The following is a 21,419-nucleotide window of genomic DNA, read 5'->3' as shown; positions in this document are numbered from 1 at the left end:
ATGCCGGTGGTACCCTTGACCTTGGGAGGCCAGAGAAGCATCCAGGGTAATGGAAACTCTGGGACTGGCAAGTATGGCCCCAGAAAAACCTTTGAGAACTATCAGCGCACATGCTACTCCAATCTTTACTTTAAATCAAGAGGGTCAATGTGGAGCCTGTGATAAGAGCAGACTAAATGTAGGATGAAGTTCCACATCATAATGACGACAGTGTGCTCTCCTAGAGTGTCATTTGAGGTTCTGGATCATTTTTCTACCCATTTAAAATGACTAGTCATGGAGTTTTTTAAAACAATAGACTGATATTTCTTTTTTCATTCTCACTTAGTTTCATTCTCCCTCAGTTAAATTAAATTCAGTTGAAGCTATACATAATAGTAAACTTATCTGGGCATTTACCTGTGTCAGGCACTGCTCTAGGCACTGGATATGCATCACTTCATTTATATCACAATAACCCTATAAGGTAGACCCTATTATCATCATCCTTATTTTGCAGATGAGAAAATTGAGGCTTACAAAGATTTGGGAGCTTGTTCAAGGTCAAGTTACTAAGTGACAGAGCTAAAATTTAAACCCAGTTATGTTTGGCTCCATAGTACAAGCTTTGAACCAGTAGATCACTCTTCCTCTGTCCAAAACAAGGACAGCTGGAAATAATGAGTACCAGTAAACCTCTTCCATCCTCTCCACTAAAGAGCTTCCACACACTTCATCAGTGGGCAATCTGAGATCTGCATTTTTATGGGAAAATGGTAAAACCTAAAATGAAGTGAACAGCATGGGTTTTATAAAAGAAAATTCAAAACAGAATTACTAGGAAAGAAAGACACAGTGTCCTATTGCATACATAGGGCAGGGTTAGTATGCCCAAAAGCCATAGAGTAAAAAGCTAAAAGCAAGCAAGATTATTAAACCAATAATCAAGACTAAGGTATTTTTGTCTGTTCAACAGAATATCCTATATTACCCAATTCAACCCTTTCTTTTCATATGAAAGACATTAGTTAATGGCTTCCATAAAATATAGGATATAATATTAAGAAATGGATAATAATACATCTCACATGTCAATTTTTATACTTTAGCAGCTACATTTTCTTCACAATTTCCTGACACTAATAGATGCGGTAAAGACCACATTAGCTCAAGAGGTCCTGAATCCATCAGCAAGAGAAACCAGACACTGAACAGGACAACAGCAGATTTCCAGACCCTTCTTTAAGTGGGAAAGGGCTCTTAATATATGACCAGGTCTGGGTAGAGATGGGCCAACAGGTAGCAAAGTCGATCATTACAGGGCACTGAGGAAGGAAATGGAGCAAACGGATGAGATGCCCACAGACTTGACTTGTAACAACTGTCAACAATAGGAAAGGCAGTATAGAGGTAGGGGTAAAAGATAGAGGAGAAAGGGGATCATTAAGAAGCACTGTCAGAGGAGATGGTAGAGGTATAATGTAGAGTATGAATGGATGACTGATTTGGTAAAAGGAGAATCACCTAGTCCTCAGAGATTGGATGGCACAGGAAAGTCTGATGATTAGAGGCAAAACACAAGCAAGGTCTCACCTAATCTCTACTGAGTGGGAGGCCCATAAAAAGTAAAGGGACCAAGATATGATGCTTAAGGAGAGTGAAGTTACCGGAGAGATGCTAAGGTGAATACAACAAAATCACTCAGCAGGATTGCGGGCCTAGCTGACATGAGACTTAAAATAGAACCTATTGTCACTTGGAATTACTTCAGCAATGCTCCACAGTCCAAGTGTTGGGGAGGAGGGCAACATAGCTAGATTAATCCACTTTCAGTAATATGTGTATAGGTATGGAAGAGCAAGGGTCAATTTGTTGCATCCTGGAGTCCTAGCTGGACAGAGAAGGAACGAGAGCGAGGCCATTCTTTTTATTACACTTCACTTCCATTTTCCTAGTTCAGGCTCTCATCGCCAAATATAGATTATTACAACAGTTTTATTAGGACTCTCCTACAGGGTTTCCCTTACTTCATTCTATTAATTCAAAACAAATCCTCCTAAAACCTTACTTTATACAGGTCAACCTTTACTCAAAAACCTCCCATATCTCTCAAAAGCCAAACTCCTGTTTGTTTGTTTTTATTAAATTTATTGGGTGATATTGGTTAATAAGATTCTATAAGTTTCAAGTGAACAGTTCTGTAATGCATCATCTGTATATTAAGGTCAAACTCTTTAGTCAAACATTGCAAGTCCATCAAGGGCTGTTTCCTCCAGAGTCTTCAAAACTCCTCCCATTATTTCAGAACAGGAACCAGAAATGCCATGATTATTTCAATTCATCCTATCCTCACTTGGACTATGTAATCCAAAACAGATTTTTAATTAAAATTTGGATTTTCTAAGATGTCCACCTGATCTACCTGCACCACAAAGCTATTCCTTTTAAATGAAGATGTTAACTAGATTTTAAGCAATTAACCGGGTATTTGTAAAAATGATCTAGCGTAATTTCCCTAATGGGTCATGAAAGTATAAATTACTTCTACGGTTGCTCACTTTTAATTTATAATTTAGAAAGTGAGGGGCTCATTAGTAGAAGTCTGTTGTGTAGGTGTTAATAAAATTAATTTATTGTCAGATTGCAATCCTCAGAGAAAGGAAATGTTACTGATCATAACTTTCAGAAATCCATGTGAGTGATTCTCTTTTAAAGGTGACTATGCCTAAACATTTACACATTTTTATGGGGAAAAAGATGTGCAGTGGAAGGCATCTATGACAAGATGTAAACATATACATCCCTAGAAAGTTCGTATCTAGGGAAACCTCCATCCTGATCCACTGCAAAAGGAATCTTTCTCATCTTTGGGGTCCCTTACTTCCTACTACACCAGCTACTTTCCACTACATAGTACAGGCTACCTCAAATCCTTGCAATCATGTGTTGTTAATTTTATGTGTCAATGTCACTGGGCCATGGGATGCCAGGTAGCTGGCTAAACATTAGTACATCTGTGAGGTGTTTTTGGCCACCTATGTGTGTGGGCCTTATCCAATCCATTGAAGACCTGAAGAAAACAAAAAGGAGGAGGAAGGATGAATTCACTGGCATGAGCTGGGACATCAGTCTTCTCTTGCCCTCTGACTACTGGTTCTCAGGCCTTTAGACTTGGACTAAATTATGCCATTGACTTTCTTGGGTCTCCAGCTTGCAGAGAGCAGATCCCTGAAATTTCTAAGTCTCCATAATTACATGAATCACTTCCTCTTAACAGATTATATATATTTAATATGTAATATAATACATATGTAGTAAATGAAATAATAGCACATTATACATTATATTTGTTAAGATGTATTATATTTATTATAGTATAATTTATTCTAAACTTATTATAATATATAATAAACTTATGTAATATATTATACTAGAGGCCCCGTGCACGAAATTCATGCACTCAAAGCGGGGGGGGGGGGGGGGGGGCAGTCCCTCAGCCTGGCCTGAGCCCTCTCACAGTCTGGGACCCCTCAGGGGATGTCTGACTGACGGCTTAGGCCCGATTCCAGTTGGACATCCTTAGTGCTGCCGTGGAGGCAGGAGAGGCTCCCGCCACAGCCACTGCGCTCACCAGCCGTGAGCCCAGCTTCTGGCTGAGCAGCGCTTCCCCTGTGGGAGCGCACTGACCACCAGGGGGCAGCTCCTGCATTGAGCGTCTGCCCCATGGTGGTCAGTGCACATCATAGCAACTGGTCAACCAGTTGTCTGTCTGCCCCCTGGTGGTCAATGCACATCATAGCGAGCAGTTGAGCAGCCTTAGCATATCATTAGCATGTTACGCTTTGATTGGTTGAATGGCCAACTGGACAACTGGACACTTAGCATATTAGGCTTTTATTATATAGGATATTATACTATAATAAATTTATATAATATATATTTTATTTTAATAATTTATACGTTATAAATATAAATTTCATATATATATCAAATCACTCTAGTCAATTCCTCACCATAATATATATGTATATATACACACATATATAAACAGATATTTTATTGGTTTTATTTCTCTGGAGAGCTCTTACTAACACACATTCCATGGATGAGGAACTGTGGCCAGAAAAGTTAATAGAGACAATAAATGGTGGAGTCATAATTGGAACTAAGGTTTTCTGACTCCAGTGCTGTCTTTTTCCACATTGTCTCAATTAAAGATTCTAAAGAGCAAGAACTGGCAAACAGAATAAAAGACACTAAGACACTCTATAGGCCAGAATCATACCCTACGCACCTGAGAGGGATCAGATGCTGAGTTTAAGTATGGTGGTTAGCGCCCTAAAGTGCACCCCAGAGGATTCATGACCGCCATGCCTTCACCACCACTTGTATTACATTGCCCAGGCTCTCGAAGACCTTCATAGTACTTTTTTTGTGGGGTTGGGGTAGCGGGGAGAGGAAAACTATTGAGAAGTCATCTGAACTGTCCTTAAGACAGCTGGGATTCTGTAAGCTCAAAGGAGATGTTATAAGCATCCAAAGTAAGTAAAACAGATTTCTGCTTTCATTGTTATAAACATATGCATCTGCAATTTAATATTTTCTGCTCCTTTTTCCATCTTTGAGTCTAAGATAATCTTTATTCAAAATGTCATTTTCAATTAGGTCTCAGTCTTTGCTATATCAGGCAAAATAGTTTTCTTCCTCATTTCTAGAAGTCTTATTTACTAGCATTTAATAACATATAACATGAATTGTTATAAACATACATGTATTAATTCACTATCCACACAAAAACTTTAACAAGCTGACACTACTGTTATCCATATTTTCCATGTGAGGAAAGTGAGGCACAGTGCCCAAGATCACACAGCTAGGAAGCAGTGGAGCTGAGATTCAAACCCAGGCACTCTAGCCCTGTAGTCTGTCTATATTTTTCACCACTGCATAAAGCAGTGATGGTGAACCTATGACACACGTGTCAGCACTGACATGCATAGCCATCTCTGATGACACGCGGCTGCTGAGGCGGCCGCATGCCGAGGATGAAACATTTGCTGCTCTGGAGGATGAAACATTTGCGACTAGAATCTTGGAGTTAGACTTTAGTCTAATTAGACACTCTGTGCCAGAGGTCTGTAGGCCAAAACAACAGAAATCCGGCACAGAGCGTCTAGTTCTGGGACTGCCGGTTAAGCCGGGATCTTTGCTTTCACTTCCGCCAGCAGAGCAGGGAGCAGCAGAATGCAGCAGGGGGCGCATCTCTGGGGGCCCTGCCATTACCAGTAACCAAATAACAGTTAACCACAGCAACCATTATCTACTGTTCTGGGGTGACATGGATTTCTAATCCATCATTACTGAGGTAAGTGAGGGGTAGGCTGGGAGAGGCGAGGGTTTGTGGCGTGCTATGGGTGCCATTTCCCGCCATTAGAAATAGCGGCAGCCATTTTAATTCACATAAGGAACACCATCTTGCTCCATAGTGCAGACTCCATTTCACCACTATTACTGTTGTGCATCCTTATTAACCCCTATTTCTGCTTATTAACCTTGCCCTTTCCTAAAAGACAGTTAAATGCACCATTTTGTGGTTAGTTAGGCTAGTTAACCCCTAATTGCCTGCAGGCCTAACAAGCTATCTATAATTCTATCTTCTGTCACTGCCCCCCTGATGGAGAACCCAAAAAATAAAAAACTAAGGTTAAGTAAAGGAAGTGGTAGTAGCAGTGGCCGACCCTTTCAAGAGACATGGACAGAGATGTATGGCTTTATAGAAAAAAATGGCAGATCATTTTGCGTTCTATGTACTGAAACGGTAGTAAGCAGAACGTGGAATATAAATAGACATTTTGAAACTAATCATTCCCAGCTCTTGGAAAAAAGTGAGGATGAAAGGAAGGAATACATTTCCAGGCAGCTACACCTTTATAAGAGCCAATCTAATTCCATCCTTACATTTATGAAAGGCTCTACAAATTTAACATCTACAAGTTTGAGCATTGCTCACTCTATAGCTCAGCATGGAAAAGCGCTCAGTGAGGGAGAATTTATTAAAGAAACTCTAAGATGTGTACCAGTTCTATTTCACGATATGCAGAATAAAGATGCAATTATTAAGAGAATATCTGAGTTACCACTCGGTAGAAATATCATAAAAGACCGAATAATGAGACTGAACACAAATGTACAACATCAATTAAAGAGAGACATAAGGAAGTGTAAATATTTTTCGATCTCTCTTGATGAAACTACTGATGTCACATCACATGCTCAGTTGGCCATTATTGGTCGATATTCTGATGGTCTCACAATGAGAGAAGAGTTGATAAAGTTAGTATCAATGTCAACAAGTAAATCAGGAAGCGAAATATGTAAGGTTGTTATACAAACATTTCGTGACCTAAGCATTGATATCTCTAAAGTTGTGTCAGTGACGACAGATGGGGCACCAAATATGGTAGGGAAAAAAGTCGAATTTGTCAAATTGTTTACAGAAGCTATTGGACATCCGATTGTGCCTTTTCATTGTATTATCCATCAGGAGGCTTTACGTGCCAAGGCAGGATTCACTGACTTAAATGACTTAATGTCAGTTGTTACAAAAATAGTTAATTTAATAGCTGCTCGCCCCCTTCACAAGCAAGAATTTTTGGCACTTTTACTGGAGGTTGATTCCACCTACAGTGGACTGCTGATGTACAATAATGTAAGGTGGCTGAGCCGAGGCAAAGTTCTTGAGCGTTTTGTGGAGTGCTTTGAAGAAATTAACGTATTTCTTGACGATAAGGATCTGGGAAACTTTCCTCAGCTTAATGATGATAAGTGGGTCAACACCCTGATGTTTTTTACAGATTTCTCTGTTCATATTAATGAACTCAACTTAAAGTTACAAGGTTTTGGCAAAAGTATTGACGTTATGCTTGGGTACATAAAAGCTTTTGAAAGTAAAGTTAAAATTTTCAAGCGAGATGTAGAAACTAAAACTTATAAGTATTTTCCTCGAGTAACAAAGTGTTTTGAGAAGGCCAGTGCAGCTGTACAAAATGAAATGGAACTCTTGCATAGGAAGTACCAGCATGTTTTAGACTCGTTACTTGACCAGTTTAGTGATAGATTTAGTCAATTTAGAAGTCTAGAACAGACCATGAAAATAATTAAGTATCTTGATGTAGTAGTCTACAGTAGTTTGGAATTAAGTGGTTTCCAATGGATGCAAATTGATGATTTGGAGATGCAACTTGCAGAATTTCAAGACAATATCTGGGCTCAGGTGTTTGTCGACTTGAGGTCAAAGCTTGAGAATCTGGAAAGGTGCCGCTTGGAGAATCAAGAGGAGTGCCACTACGAACAGGAAATTTGGAGTGCCTGGAACTGACTACCAGACACTTTTAGCACCCTGAAAAATATAGCAATGGCCTTACTCACAATTTTTTCCTCTACATACTTTTGTGAGGCCTTATTCTCAGCGGTAAATAATATCAAAACCAACAAAAGAAACAGATTGACAGATGAAGTTAGTAGTGCTTGCTTGGGCCTGAAGTGTACAAAATACCAACCTTCAATTGAAGATTTAGCCAATGAAATTCAGCAACAAAAAAGTCACTAATAGGCAGGTTAGTTAAAGAATTCCCCCTCCCCCTCACTTATCTTAGTTCACAGCACCCCACACAAGCTAAATAATATCAAGACCAACAAAAGAAACCGAATGACGGATGAACAAAGAAGTCACTAAGCAGGTAAGTTAAATATTTAGTTTTTGGTTTATTAAATACAATTATATATAACAATTATACATTTATGTTATTTAAACTATAAATATCGCAAAATAATGTTTTTTCCTCAAAGTGACACACTACCTGAGTTATGCTCAGTTTTTTGGCGAAGTTTGACACACCAAGCTCAGAAGGTTGCCCATCACTGGCATAAAGCCTGGTTTTAATCTTTAAAGCTATGAACACCCTACCATGCAATATGAGGCATCTTTAGTTATAGAACCGAGAACTAGACAAATTACTGGTAAGTTATATATTGACTGTAACTAGAGATACATCCTACAGATTCTAGGTTATATCCTCCCTATTACATATCCAAATATAGTATCTGATCACCTTGCCCAAGTGGGAAAAGGGGAAAGGAAGTAAATCCAGCTGATGGGTCTTGGGTAGGAGTTGTGGGGGGAAAGGTAGGTGGGATGTCAAAATGAAGTCTGAAAGATAAATCTATAGTGAACCCTGAGTGTCTAGCAGCTTATCAAAGCAAAGCCACAGACATATACAGCACGTGCTGACACTACGGTATAAAGCCAGGAAGAGTCAGATATTCAGGGAAGACAACAGTTGGCAGCTGGTCTAGACAGGCACAAATGACTACTGTGGAAACCTGACGTGCTTTCAGTGCATGCGTACAGATGGGTCCAGTCCATTTAAAGCAGTCAGAAGAAGACAATCATACACAGAAAATATGATTATGTGACTGTCAAAGCTGGTGCACACTATGGAAGTCTGTTAGTATGTATGTAAGTTAAACAATAAGAGTATATTGGTAGTAAGTTGACAGAGACAAAAAATATGGGATACGCAATGCAATTCAGGCCATAAATTTCCAAAAGGCCAATGATAAAATATATTGAGTAATTTATAATAAAATTAATATATTATATATAATGTGTAAACTGAAACAGTAAAAAATCTTGACTAGTTCCAACTCTTTCCAGAAGATATTTGTTTTTGCTATGTAGCTCTTCAATATAATTCAACAAAGTAGTTGATCTTCTAGTACATGAGACTAGAAATTACAAGGGACTCAATATCATTAAATTGCAATCCCACAAGGCACTAAAAAACCTCTGTTTTACTAAGACAAATAAGTAACTATAGCACCATAAAGAGCCATTAAGAAAGGAGCCAGGCTGACCAATAAAACCTTTAGCGGAAGGAGACTGAGATAAGCCTACAACCCCTCCAGTTGGAACAACATGCAACAGTGATAGTGGACAAAGCGAGGGTGATCACCATGAGTATAAATGAAGTGACAGATGTCAGAAATACTGTAGGACTTGGATTCTACTGGAGTCAAATTTGAGGAGGAATCAAAGATGACACTAAGATTTTAGGAAACATCTTCCTTAATAAACTCTCTTTCTTCTGCAGGTGGCACTAGGAGCACCTCTGCTCCTAAGAACCACCTAACCTCAGCATCCTTTGCTATCATCACCACTCAGACTTTAGGAGAGCAGCTGCTGGCCCTGGACACTTTGGCTAAAGCTAATGAATAACTCTTCCCTTAAATCATACCATGGTTCTCCATTTTTACCTCCACAGCACAATTGAGACAAAGTGAACACACTTAGAAAGACTTTATTAAAGGCTTGGGAATCAATAAAAAGAAAATAACCCCCAAAGATATAATGAATCAGAAAAAAAAAAGTTGTAATTTAGTCCTTTTCAGCCTATAAAACACAGTGGGAATCAAGCCTTCCAATTTCTCATATCTTTCCAGATGGCACATTCTATTTTTAAGGTCCACTGCCCAGACACCTCTCCTCAAAGTCAGACCATGAGAGTAAACAAGCACAGCCAAGTGATCTCTCCCACAGCCATGGTTTGGAATCTCAAGACCTGCTTTTCATCCAACTGATTGATATGAGACATGACCTCGCTCTTTACCCTTGTAATTCTCAACAATGCAAACACAACCACGCCAACAAACAGCAAATACATCACACAGAACCCACCAAGTGCATAAACACATCTATAGAAAGGACACATTCACAAAGATAGGAAAAGTTCCAAAAGGAGCTGATTAATGAAGGTTGAAAATAAAAGAAAGAAAAAATACTAGAAGGGAAATGGGTTTGTTCCACTGGGGAAATGTTAGATTTAAGATGCCAAAAAAGCATCCAAGTAGAGATACATACCAAGTAGAGAAATGTTTCATCTGGAGTTTATAAGGGAGGTTGACCCTGGAGATGTAAAAAATAAAAAAGTTCAAGTTGTGGAAATATATAAGAAGAAAGTACAGAAAGAAGTGAGAAGAAGACAGACCCCTTGGCGATACCCCTATCACACAGAGTGGGGCAGAATAAGAGGAAAAGGGGGAATTGGCAGGACAGAGCCAGAAAGAGTGCAGTGTGATAAGGGCAGTGAAGAAGATACACTCAAGAGAGAGGAAGTGGGCCACAGTCCAGCATACTTTAGAGAGAATGGAGGAGGTTATCTATCTATATACATATAGATATTTATCCTATATTATAAAAGACTAATATGCAAATCAACCGAATGGCGGAATGATCAGTGGAACACCTGGTCGCTATGATGCACACCAACCACCAGGGGGCAGATGCTCAATGCAGGAGCTGCCCCCAGCCTGCAGGCCCCAGGCCAGCCAATGTAGGTGCCAGCGGGAACCCGCCTTCCCAATTGCCTCACCAGTTGCCCCGCAGAGGGAGGTGACCGGTGGCAGTGGCAGGGGGCAGGGCGATCGAGCAGGCAGGGCCAGGCTGGTCAAGGTGGGTGCCAGTGGGGGCTCCCAGATCACCCCACTGGTCACCCCACAGATCAGCCCTGATTGCCGGCCAGGCCTAGGGACCCTACCTGTGCACAAATTTTGTGCACCAGGGCCTCTAGTATATAAATAATAGAGATATATGCTAATTAACCAGGATGCCTTAACAGGTCGACCAGACAGGAGGAGGTTGCGTGCACAGCGTCGGGGGAGGGGCGGCAGGGGCCTTCACATGCCTGCACTGAGAGAGGGCCTGATCAGCAGCAGCTGAGGCTGCTTCAAGGGCCGGAGAGGGAGGCAGGGCCAGACCAACAGCGGCCACGGCTGCTGCGGGGCCCGGAGAGCATGGCAGGGCCAGACTGGCAACTCTAGGGTGGGCGGCACCACGCTATTTTGAATCGTGCGCTGGGCTCCTAGTGAGCAATAAAAGTTCATTGGGTTTGCCGAAACCGGTTTGGCTCAGTGGATAGAGCGTCGGCCTGCAGACTGAAAGGTCCCAGGTTCGATTCCGGTCAAGGGCATGTACCTTGGTTGCGGGCACATCCCCAGTAGGGGGTGTGCAGGAGGCAGCTGATCGATGTTTCTCTCTCATCGATGTTTCTAACTCTCTATCCCTATCTCTTCCTCTCTGTAAAAAATCAATAAAAAAAAAAAAAAGAAAAAAGAAATAAAAGTTCATTGGGTTTGAAATAAAAGAACATAGGTGCCTTTTGAGAGGCAGAATTTAGTATAGTAATGGGGGAAGGTGAGAAGAGGGGGTGAGAAGTGATAGGCAGGTGGAGGCAGGGCACATCCATTCATCCACGAGGACTGACAGTGCAGGAAGGAGAGAAAGAACCAAGACTCTGTTAGCACAGAGACCTTGCCCACTGTGCTCACTGCTGCATCTCCAGCACCAAGACCAATTTCTGGCATGTAATAGGTACTCAATAAATATTTGTCCATTAATACTGTTTATTCAATAAATGCTGCTGTTTTATTAAATAAATGAATTAGTGCATGAATAAGGTGCTGATATGTGAGGGACATGAGAGAATAATCTTGCTCTGGCATGTGGGTGATTCAAGTACCAACACTGGATTTATATTGTTTTAATACCTGACTACAAGATAATGTCTGTAAGTGCAGTTCAAACCATTGGATTTAGTGTGGGTGAAGAATGAAGTTAGTCTTTTTTATAGTAATCTGAGGAAAAAGAGAATCTATCAAGCCAGACACTAGGTTGGGAGAGGCACACCAAGTGTATGTCCCACATTCAAAGTTTTTGGAAAGTTCCTATCTGGGTATGACAATATAAAAAGGTCCAGCCAGCCCCAGGGTTCGGGAGGATGGGGAGCACTGAGATCAGATAAGTGATGTGGATAAACTACCAAAACACCAAGAAGGTTCAAGAGTGTGTTTTATTAGATGACATAGTATTCACTTACAGGGAATCTAGAAAACAAATTTCTCTCCCTGTTGTTTCTCATTTTGTTTTGATTCTGACAAGGGAGAATCTAGCTTATATATATAATGTTTACAGGAGAAAACTGGCAGAGCGCAACAGACAGAAGGTACAGTTAAAGAATTGATATAATGTAATTATACAAAGCCCTGAAAGAAAGGCAAGGCTATGAGATCCAAAGAGTTCATTTTTACAAAGTGATATAAAAATTTTTGAAAGTAAAAAAGAAAGCCTATGTTCATTGCAGCCTTATTTACAATAGCCAAGATATGGAAGCAACCTAAGTGTCCTTAAATAGATGAATGGATAAAGAAGATGTGGGTATATGTAAATAAAGGAGTGTCATGCAGCAATAAAAAGGAATGAAATCTTGCCATTCTTGAAGACATGAATAGACCTGGAGGTTATTATGATAAGTGAAATAAGTCAGACAGAGAAAGATAAATGCCACCTGGTTCCACTTATATGTGGAATCTAAACAAAATAAATGAACAAACAGAACAAAACAACAGACTTACAGAAACAGATACCAAAGGGATGGTTGCCAGAGGGAAGGGAATGGATTGCTAGAGAAATAGGGGATGGGTGAAAAAGGTAAAGGGAGATATAGTCAATAATATTGAGTTAAGTTTGCATGGTGACAGATGATTATTAAATATAAATGTTAAATCACTATATTGTATACCTCAAACTAATATAATTAATATAAAATTTTTTAAAAGAAAAAAAAATGTATGTGGAAGACACTCCATTGAGGCTTACCCAGAAGTAAGGGGGCAGAGTCAGTCAGAGGGCTTATGGGACACAGAAAGTTCACATCGCTGCTGAGGAGGGGCCACCTGAGAGCCTCATAAGCAAGAGGGTTTCTGCAATCTGGTGGGGCTGGATCACTGGCATGTCCAGAAATTCTAATCAGCACAATGTAATAGTACCTACAGCAGGTGTCCTCAAACTAAGGCCCGCGGGCCACATGCGGGTGTTTTTGCCGTTTTGTTTTTTTACTTCAAAATAAGTTATGTGCAGTGTGCAGAGGAATTTATTCATAGTTTTTTTAAAACTATAGTCCGGCCCTCCAACGGTCTGAGGGACAGTGAACTGGGCCCCTGTTTAAAACGTTTGAGGACCCCTGATCTACAGCAATACCTGGCAATTTGAAAAGGTTTTTTGCAGTTAGAGATGCAGTCCTACACTTGAGCCAAGTTCAGCTCACCATAATGGATCTGCCACGAACCGAGTTGTAACAATGGGATAAACTCACACCTCATGGCAGAATCACCTCACAGTTTTAGAAATAGCTCTAAAGACAAGTTCTAGTCAAAGGAATCACAATTAACACACCCTGCTTATTTTCCTTCAAATGGAGCCAAGTCGTACTGTTTTAGATCAAGATCCTTAAGGTCTTCCAGATGGAAGAAATCTAGTCCAACCTCTCACCTATTATGACTTTAGTTTTAGAAATCCGTGGCAGAAACTATCAGCATACCCTGGCATCCATGCACTCCTCCCCATTTCTCAGCTTCCTTTGCAGTACACCTGAGGCCACGTGGCTAACCTCTGAACAATGGGAGGTTGGTGAACCTGATTTAAGTCACTCCCAGGCCTGGCCCTATCTTGGATGGAGGAGGACCAGCCAACCTGCACCATATTAGACCCTGCTTGAGTGATGAATCATGTTCCATTATGTCACTCACTGACATTTGTGGATTTGTCCATTTCAGCAGCAGCAGGCATTCACTGCTTTTCAAAGAGTTGCCAATTGTGCCAGAGCAAAGGATGGAGGTTATCATCATCCAAAGGATTAAAAAAAAAAAAAAAAATAGAAGCGGTCATGAAGCTCACATTTACAATATAGTAGCATCTCGCTTATCTAAAAGTGATTGGAGACGTCTACACATATAAAAAGCCAGCCACCTGAACGCTGAAAGGACCAGGACACCCAGAGACCAGAACACCAGGCCCCGCCCCCCAGGGAGCAGGTTAGGGGCGTCCCTAGGCAACAGGTGCGAGTTTGATGCGGGAAAGTCAAAGAAAGAGGAAGGTCTTAAGGGTCTGTGGGGTTGGGGTGGTCCGCCCAGAGTAAGTTTGGAGTGTGCTGGGGAAGGAAGAGTGTGATTGGAAAATGGCTCAGCACAGTACCTTTCTCATTGCGAACCAGGATGGCGCCATCAGTGGACTGAATGGGCGATTGTTTTACGAATGCGCTTGGGACCAACATGTTCATGGCAGCGGCAGTCCTCTCGAAACTTCACTGATTCCAAATAGTAAACAGCCATCAACGCCAAAACAGAAAAATCCTCTCCATCTACAGGCCCTGGACATTGCAACACGACTGAAGGAAACACCACTTAAGGAGGAGCTAGAAAAACCGGAAGTGTGCGACCAGAGGATTGTGGGATTGTGGAGGACACCTGGGCGCCTACTGCTAGAATGTGAGCCTGTTGTTGCGCATGTACGTAGTGAGCCCTATAGTCCTCAGCATGGCAGTATTTGGATGTGACTTCTGGTGGGAAATTATTTCTATTGAGGTTTGCTGTTCCCTTGCAGCGAGGAAGATCAGAATTAAAGGTTTGTTACCTTGGTTTGAAGTGGAGGAAAATGGGATAGTGAGGAATAAGAAACTTCGGAGATAGTGAAGGGCAATTTGTCCAAAGTGTGGAGAGCTCAGAATTAGAGTTTAATTGGGATAGAAATCCCGCTAATAGCAACTGATGCCTGAAATCTGAGCACTCTACTTATAGGATTTCCAGTTCAAGTTTTTGGATACTGCCCATTAAAACATTCCTGGTTGGAAAGTGTTTATACAGAAGCCCATAAGTATTAAGTATTTGCTGTGTTTACCATGCTTAGCTCTCTGTAAGGAATATGGAATAATGTTAAACACCTCATGTTCTCAAGAAGCTTGAATTTTAAAATTAAAAATAAAAAAAGAAGAAACTTGAGTTTTAGGGGCAAAATCAGGCAGGCAGGCGAGTGGTTAGAGGCGATCAGGCAGGCAGGTGAGCAGTTAGGAGCCAGCGGTCCCAGATTGTGAGAGGGATGTCCACGGGACTAAACCAAAAGTCGGACATCCCCCGAAAGGTCCCGGATTGCAAGAGAGTGCAGGCCAAGCTGAGGGACCCCATTCCCCCCAACCCCCATGCACAAATTTCATGCACTGGGCCTCTAGTAACTTATAAAAGCCAAAGGGTGCCGCCCTCTCCTGCTCCCCCACCCCCCAACCAGGAAATATGCCTTTGAGCTCTTAAAACAACCCAACCTGAGAGTGAACTACAGCTTCAGAGCTTCGCTCACTAGCTAGCCTCTCCAGCTCTATTTATTTACTCAAGTTTTCTTGGAGGAAATAAACCAGTCTTGGATATCCGGCTTGTTATTTCACATCAGACAAGAAGTAGGACATTTGAATCAATAAGCAGTGAGGTTCTAGAAGGGAACATATCACAACATCCTAAGAGTGAAAGAGGGATCAGAACTCTAAAAGGCAGCACCCCCAAAAAGAAGGTTAGAGGGCCCCTCCTTTTTGTTGTTAATCCTCACCCTAAAATATTTTTCCCATTGACTTTTTAGAGAGACTAGAAGGAAGGGGAGGAGGAAGGAAGAAAAGGAGAGAGAGATGTGAGAGAGACATCAATTGGTTTCCTCCTGCACTTGCTCCGATGAGAGGGCTGGGATCAAACCTGCAACCCAGATAAGTGTCCTTGACCAGGAATCAAACCCAGGCCCAGCCTGGGCTGACACTCTAACCACTGAGAAACCCTGGCCAGGAAAAGATCCCTGTCTTATAAAGGATGATTTGAGCCTCCCTACTCTTCATGGTCCTGAAAGGCATTACTGGAGGAGCCTGGCCCACAACAGGTAAAAATGACTTGATTGCCGGGACTGACGGGCAGACCCTGAGCGACGGAAGAACAGATTGCTCTGACACACGTTTCTGTGAAAGAGAGGCTAAGGCACTACTTGGCTATCGAAACCAAGTAGCCCTGTTCGCCTGCCTCCTTTGGCCCTTATTGTCATAACAGCTTGAACTAAAATTAAGCTCTAGATACAGTCAGCAGGGTAAGCATCCTTGAGAAAGTATATGCTTCTATAAGGTTGAATCTTCAAAGACTAAACATGAAGATGCTAGTAAAACACCCCAGGGGATCGGACTTGTTTGGAAAAGTCAAGGTAGGGGCTGCCGCCTTGGGCAAGGTCCCCTCAGAGGCCCCGACCTTTCGGAGAATCCTCCTTACAGACATTCCAACCACGTCCCGTGCTCCCCCACACTTGACGTCCTTAACTAGCCTTTGCAGGCTTCTAAAGAAGGCAGGACAAAGTGTAGGAAGTCTCTGGAAAGGGTTACTCAAAAACAGTTTCAGCGTTTAAAGGCATGAATTTGTTTGAAAAACTAATTGTGCCCTGGCTGGCATTGATCTTTGGATGAGGATCAATAAACAAAACAAACAAACAAAAACTAATTTGTGAGGGCCACTTTACTTCCCTAGGATGCCACATGATGATGCTCAAAATTATGAGACATTGCCACTCACCTACTGTTTGAGAATGGGTGGTTCCTACCAACTTGGGTAAACATATCTGGCATTCAGAAAGCCGGGGATCCACAAGCAAAAGCAAGATCCAAGTATCATGTGAAATAGAAAGGGCCCTAGAGATCATTCCGTCCAAGCCCCTGGCAGAAAGGTTAGGTAGCCAGAGGGCACTCATGCACCTCACTGTAGAGGAGGAACTAGAGCCCGTGTTCCCTGATATGAAGCTGGGGTATGACCACCGCATCACAATTCTCCTTCCCTGGACAGACTCACAGCCGCTCCATCCCTTCTCCTCTGATCCACAGGCCCGAGGCACTCACCTGCAGAAAGCAGTGCCCCACCTGGGCGTGCTCCAGAAGGGTGGCGTTATACACCTGCCTCCAGAAGATGGGCTCATTGTCATTCACATCACTCACGGTGATGCTCACCAGGCAGGTGGCAGACAGCGGGGGCTCTCCCAGGTCTCGGGCCACCACTCGCAGCTCTGCAGCCTCCTGAACTTCTCGGTCCAGACTCCGGATAGTGCTGATGAGGCCGGTTTCCGGATCTATGGTGAAGGATGGTCCGCACTCGGCCGTGGGCCGCTGAGCCTCTGGGCTGCAGCGCCCAGGGAGGTGGACCAGCTCATAGCGCAGCCTGGCGTGCCTGGTGCCAGCCTCGTCCGCGTCGGAGGCGCTCGCCCACAGGACCGCGGTGCCAGGGGCCGCGGCCTCGGATACTGAGGCCTGGTAATGCTCCTGGCTGAAGAGGGGCGGCTGGTCGTTGAGGTCGGAGATCCGGAGCAGCAGCGTCTCCTCCGTGCTCAGCGGCGGAGACCCCGCATCTGTGGCCACCAGCCGCAAATCATACAGGTCTCGGCTTTCCCTGTCCAGGGGTCCCTCGACGCAAAGGAAAAACACCCCTGGGGAGCCGCCAGGCCTCAGCGTGAAGGCCCCCTCTGCGCCCTCCAGGGTCAGAGAGATGCTCCTGTCCCCAGGGCTCCTATCCAGTTCCCCAGCTGCCTCCTCTTCCTTCTCCGGGTCACCGTCCGCGTCGGAAACCGACACCCGAGCCACGTAGTCGCCAGGCCGCGCACCTTCAGAGACTCGCGCTGCGCCCCCCTCGGTGAGGAACAGCAGGTGAATGGCGGGGCGGTTGTCATTCACGTCCAGCACGGCTATGGACACCCGCACCGTGGCTACCTCAGGCTCCGCACCTCCATCGCGGGCCTCGACCACCAGCTGGTGCCAGGCCTGAGCCTCGCGATCCAGCGGCCTTTGCACTCGCACCACACCGCTCAGCGGGTCCACCGCGAAGTAGGCTGCGTCCCCCAGGGGCCCGCCGCCGCCGCCACCACCACCGGCCGCGGGCGCCTGCCGGGAGCGGATGCTGTAGCGCACGTGGCCGTTGGGCCCCAGGTCCCGGTCCGTGGCACGCACGCGACAGACCTCGGCGCCGGGCCGAGCATCCTCGTGCACGGCGGCGCGGTACTCGTCCTGCTCAAAGACAGGGGGGTTGTCGTTCTCGTCCAGCACGCGCAGCTCCACACGCAGGCGGCCTGTGCGCCGAGGGCGGCCACCGTCCCACGCCTCGATCTGCAGCTCGTGCGCTGCGGCCGCCTCTCGGTCCAAGCGCCGCAGCAGCACCAAGTCTAGGGGCTCCAGCGGCGACGAGGACAGCGGCGACGGTGGCGACCCGGGGGTCCCGTAGCGCAACTGGAAGAAGGGTCCTGCGGGGTCCTCGGGGAGGCCGGACGCCTGCACCAGAGTGTAGCCCTGCGTGCTGAACAGCCCCGCGTCGGGGTCGTGGGCACCTGGCAGGCGAAAAGCCGTGCCCGGGGGGCTGAGCTCGGAGACGTCAAGTCGCAGGGAGTCCCGGGGAAAGCGGGGCGAGTGGTCGTTGACGTCGTTGACGTGGATCTCCACCTGCACCACGGCGCCCAGCAGGGTGGCGGCCACGAAGCTGTAGTGGTCCTGCCGCTCGCGGTCCAGACTCCGGGCCGTACGGATGACGCCGGTGTCCGGGTGCACGTGGAAATCGTCCAGCAGCGGGGAGTCGTCTGAATCCTCGGACAGAAAGAAGCCGCCCACCTCCTGTTGCTGCGCAGCCGGCAGCCCGGCGCGAATGTCGCCGACTAGAGTGTCCGGAGGAAGTCCCTCGTCCACGGAAAGGCTGAGGTGGAACACCTGGGCAGATGAGCCCGAGGCCGCCCACACCCACGCGTGCACGAAGAGCCCGAGCAGGAAGCGCTGCGCCCCGGCGCCGCCCCCGGGCGACCCTCTCCTCTCGGCAGGAGCCCCGCGCTGCTGACGCCCTTCGCCCATCCTCGGCGCGGAAGGGCTCATTGCTCCGCCAGCTCCTCGGGAAGGCTCCCGAGTAACAGCCAGCTTGTGGCGGGATGACAGCAAAAGCCAGGAGCCTCTTCGGGGTCTGAGCCAACGGAGAAAAGACTTCGCTTGTCAAACAAGCCGACAGACCCAGGAGTTCCCGAGATTACATCTGCAACTGGTGAGAAGGTCCTCTGCTCGCGGCTCACGCAGAGGGGGCGCGCTGGATGCCACTGGCGCTGCGGCCACCTCTTCAGCCCCGGGATTTCCTTAAAGGAATCTCACCTTTTTTTTCCCCCCTCTCCTGTTCCTTCTGCTTGGCCGATCGTTTCCCTCCCGGTAAAGTCAGGTGCATGTTTCTTTTGCCAAAAAGGATGACATTATCTAATGCGCGCACACACACAGAGAGAGGAGGGGTCGGGCAGGAGAAGGGGGTGGAGTAAGGGCAGGGAGGCCGAGAGTGGGGGCGCCGAGCCGGAGCTAGGAAGAGAGGAAAGGAGGGAGCGGCGGCTCGGGCAGCAGCGCCGTGGGCTGCAGGGGGAGCGGCTGCTCCCCACCGCGTCTCGGGGCGCGGAGGACCGCTGGGCGCCCTCTGCCATTCAGCCTCCGGCGCCTCCCCTCAGGTCTCCTCCCCGGCGTGTGACGCAGCGCCCGCGAGGGCAAACTCCAACCTGCGAGTCCCCGCGCTGCTGCAGGGCGCGTTCGCAGCTGGGCCAGGGACTGAGGAGCAGGGAGCCAAGGAGAAAGGACCCGGAGATTTGGGGCGCCAGACGGGTGGGGGCTGCGCAGGCGGGCATCTGCCCTGGCTTTGCGTGCAAAGTGCCGATAGTGGCGGAGGCGTGGGGCGGGGCGGGGGGGGGGGCAGCCTCTCCGCGCCCTCCCTCTCCATCCCCTGGACTCTCTGTCCCTTCCGCAGGCCAGAGGCTTGGCTCAGACTGAGCAGAGAGGGCTGGGGTTACAATCACTTTGGGGAGCCAAACTTGTGTTCTCCATTTGGCAAGGGAGACAGACTCATCCCCAGCGGAAGGACAGATGGAGTCAAAAGCGGATGCACAGCTGGGGCCAGGATAACTGTACAGCAGGGAAGGTGGAACTTGAAAAAAAACCTTCGAGAAACCCTGAGAAATGTGTGACACACATGGTGTAAACCACGCTTTACTGTGCCGCGTTACCGCTCAGGGACACGAGAGCGTCTTGTCACTCCCCTCTGCCCCCAGGAATGACGACAATGGAATTGGCTTGCCAACACTTTTTGTATATTCAGCGCCATCGTGACACTTCAGGGTGTTTTTCAGATGCTGATTTATGGGCTGAAAGACAGGGTGGCTGAGGCCCCACCACCTCCCAGCGCTCCACTGTCGCCTCTGAGCAAAGAAGTTGGGAAGCAGAGCCACTATCCATACCAGTTTCAGCGCAGTTTGTGGCGGAGCCCCAGAAAAATGCCAATAAATGGCCATAGTCGCAAGTTTCCCGTAAATTGTCCATCATAATTGGTAGAAATTGATAAATGGCCTCTAATAAAGAACGCCGGAAGAAGGACTCTGTGCCCTCTGAAGAATGGCTGGCCATATTTCAGCAAATGGCTTCTGCAGTTTTGCATTTAGACTGGAGAGGAGAATTAATTTTCTCGTTACTGTGGCTCTCCTTTAGGGAGAGGACCAAAAGCCCTGTATAGTGGCTCCTTGAAGCAACAGTAAGATGCCTTTTTAATACATAGTGGCGTTATATATAATTGCTAATCTACACCCACATCATTCATCTCCATCCCTCACATAATAATAATAAAATAATTTTATAGCAGATGTTACATGTAAATGGAGAAATTATTTAAAAAAAAAATCAGCTTTCTTTCACCAGTAAAGTCTCCTTACCATGAGGGAGATTTGTTAAGACTCTTTAGTCTTCTTTCGCCTTAACCTCTTCAGGCTCACCCTAACTAGTCCCCCTGCCTCCATTCTTGCCCCTTTGTAAGTAATTCTCAGCCAAGCATTTGGATTGATGTGTTTAAACTTGGCACTATATTGCCAGCCTGGTGTGGCTCCGTAGTTGAGCTTAGACCTATGATCCAGGAGGTCATGGTTGAATTCCCAATCTGGGCACATGTCCAGGTTTCTTGCTGGATCCCCAGTAGGGGGCATGCAGGAGGCATGCAGGGGGCAGCCGATCAATGATTCTCTCTCACCATTAATGTTTCTATCTCTCTCTCTCTCCCTCTCCCTTCCTCACTGAATATATTTTAAAAATAAATAAATAAAAATGAACTTGCCAATATATTTCCATTATACGTGGATTATAATTCAGGCTCCTTTCAATAGTACATGACTCAAGCTAACATGGCCCTACCCACCTTTCTGACTTCATTCACTCAGGACCCAGCTGCACTGCCTTCTATCTGCTCTTGGTACCTGTTACAGATTGAATGTTTGTGTCTCCCAAGAATTCATATGTTGAAATTTACTCCCTAATGTGATGGTATGATGAGGTGGGGGCTTTGGGAGGTGATTAGGATCCGATGAGGTCCTGGCATTAGTGCCCTTATAAAAAGCTCTAAGAGAGCTTGCTGCTCCCTGCTCTCCACCCTGTGAGATGCAAAAGTTGCAGGCAGTGGCAACTAGGAAGAAGCCCTCACCAGAACTTGACCTTGCTGGCACCCTGATC

At 45.6% G+C, this 21,419-nt stretch overlaps 1 protein-coding gene across 1 annotated transcript in view; it reads right to left on the bottom strand.

Moving 5' to 3' along the window:
- DCHS2 (dachsous cadherin-related 2) overlaps nt 1-18,779 on the bottom strand; it is a 196,831-nt gene extending 178,052 nt beyond the window's left edge. The window contains exon 1 of the mRNA XM_028151980.2: nt 16,776-18,779. Within this exon, the coding sequence (XP_028007781.2) occupies nt 16,776-18,779 (2,004 nt within the window). The remainder of the gene's footprint in view (nt 1-16,775) is intronic.
- Between the last annotated feature and the right edge of the window lie 2,640 nt (nt 18,780-21,419).

This window comes from Eptesicus fuscus, chromosome 6 (genome assembly GCF_027574615.1).
Source record: "Eptesicus fuscus isolate TK198812 chromosome 6, DD_ASM_mEF_20220401, whole genome shotgun sequence".
Taxonomy (NCBI): domain Eukaryota; kingdom Metazoa; phylum Chordata; class Mammalia; order Chiroptera; family Vespertilionidae; genus Eptesicus; species Eptesicus fuscus.
Note: the sequence above shows the minus strand (reverse complement) of the source record. Positions and strands in the feature narration are given on the sequence as shown.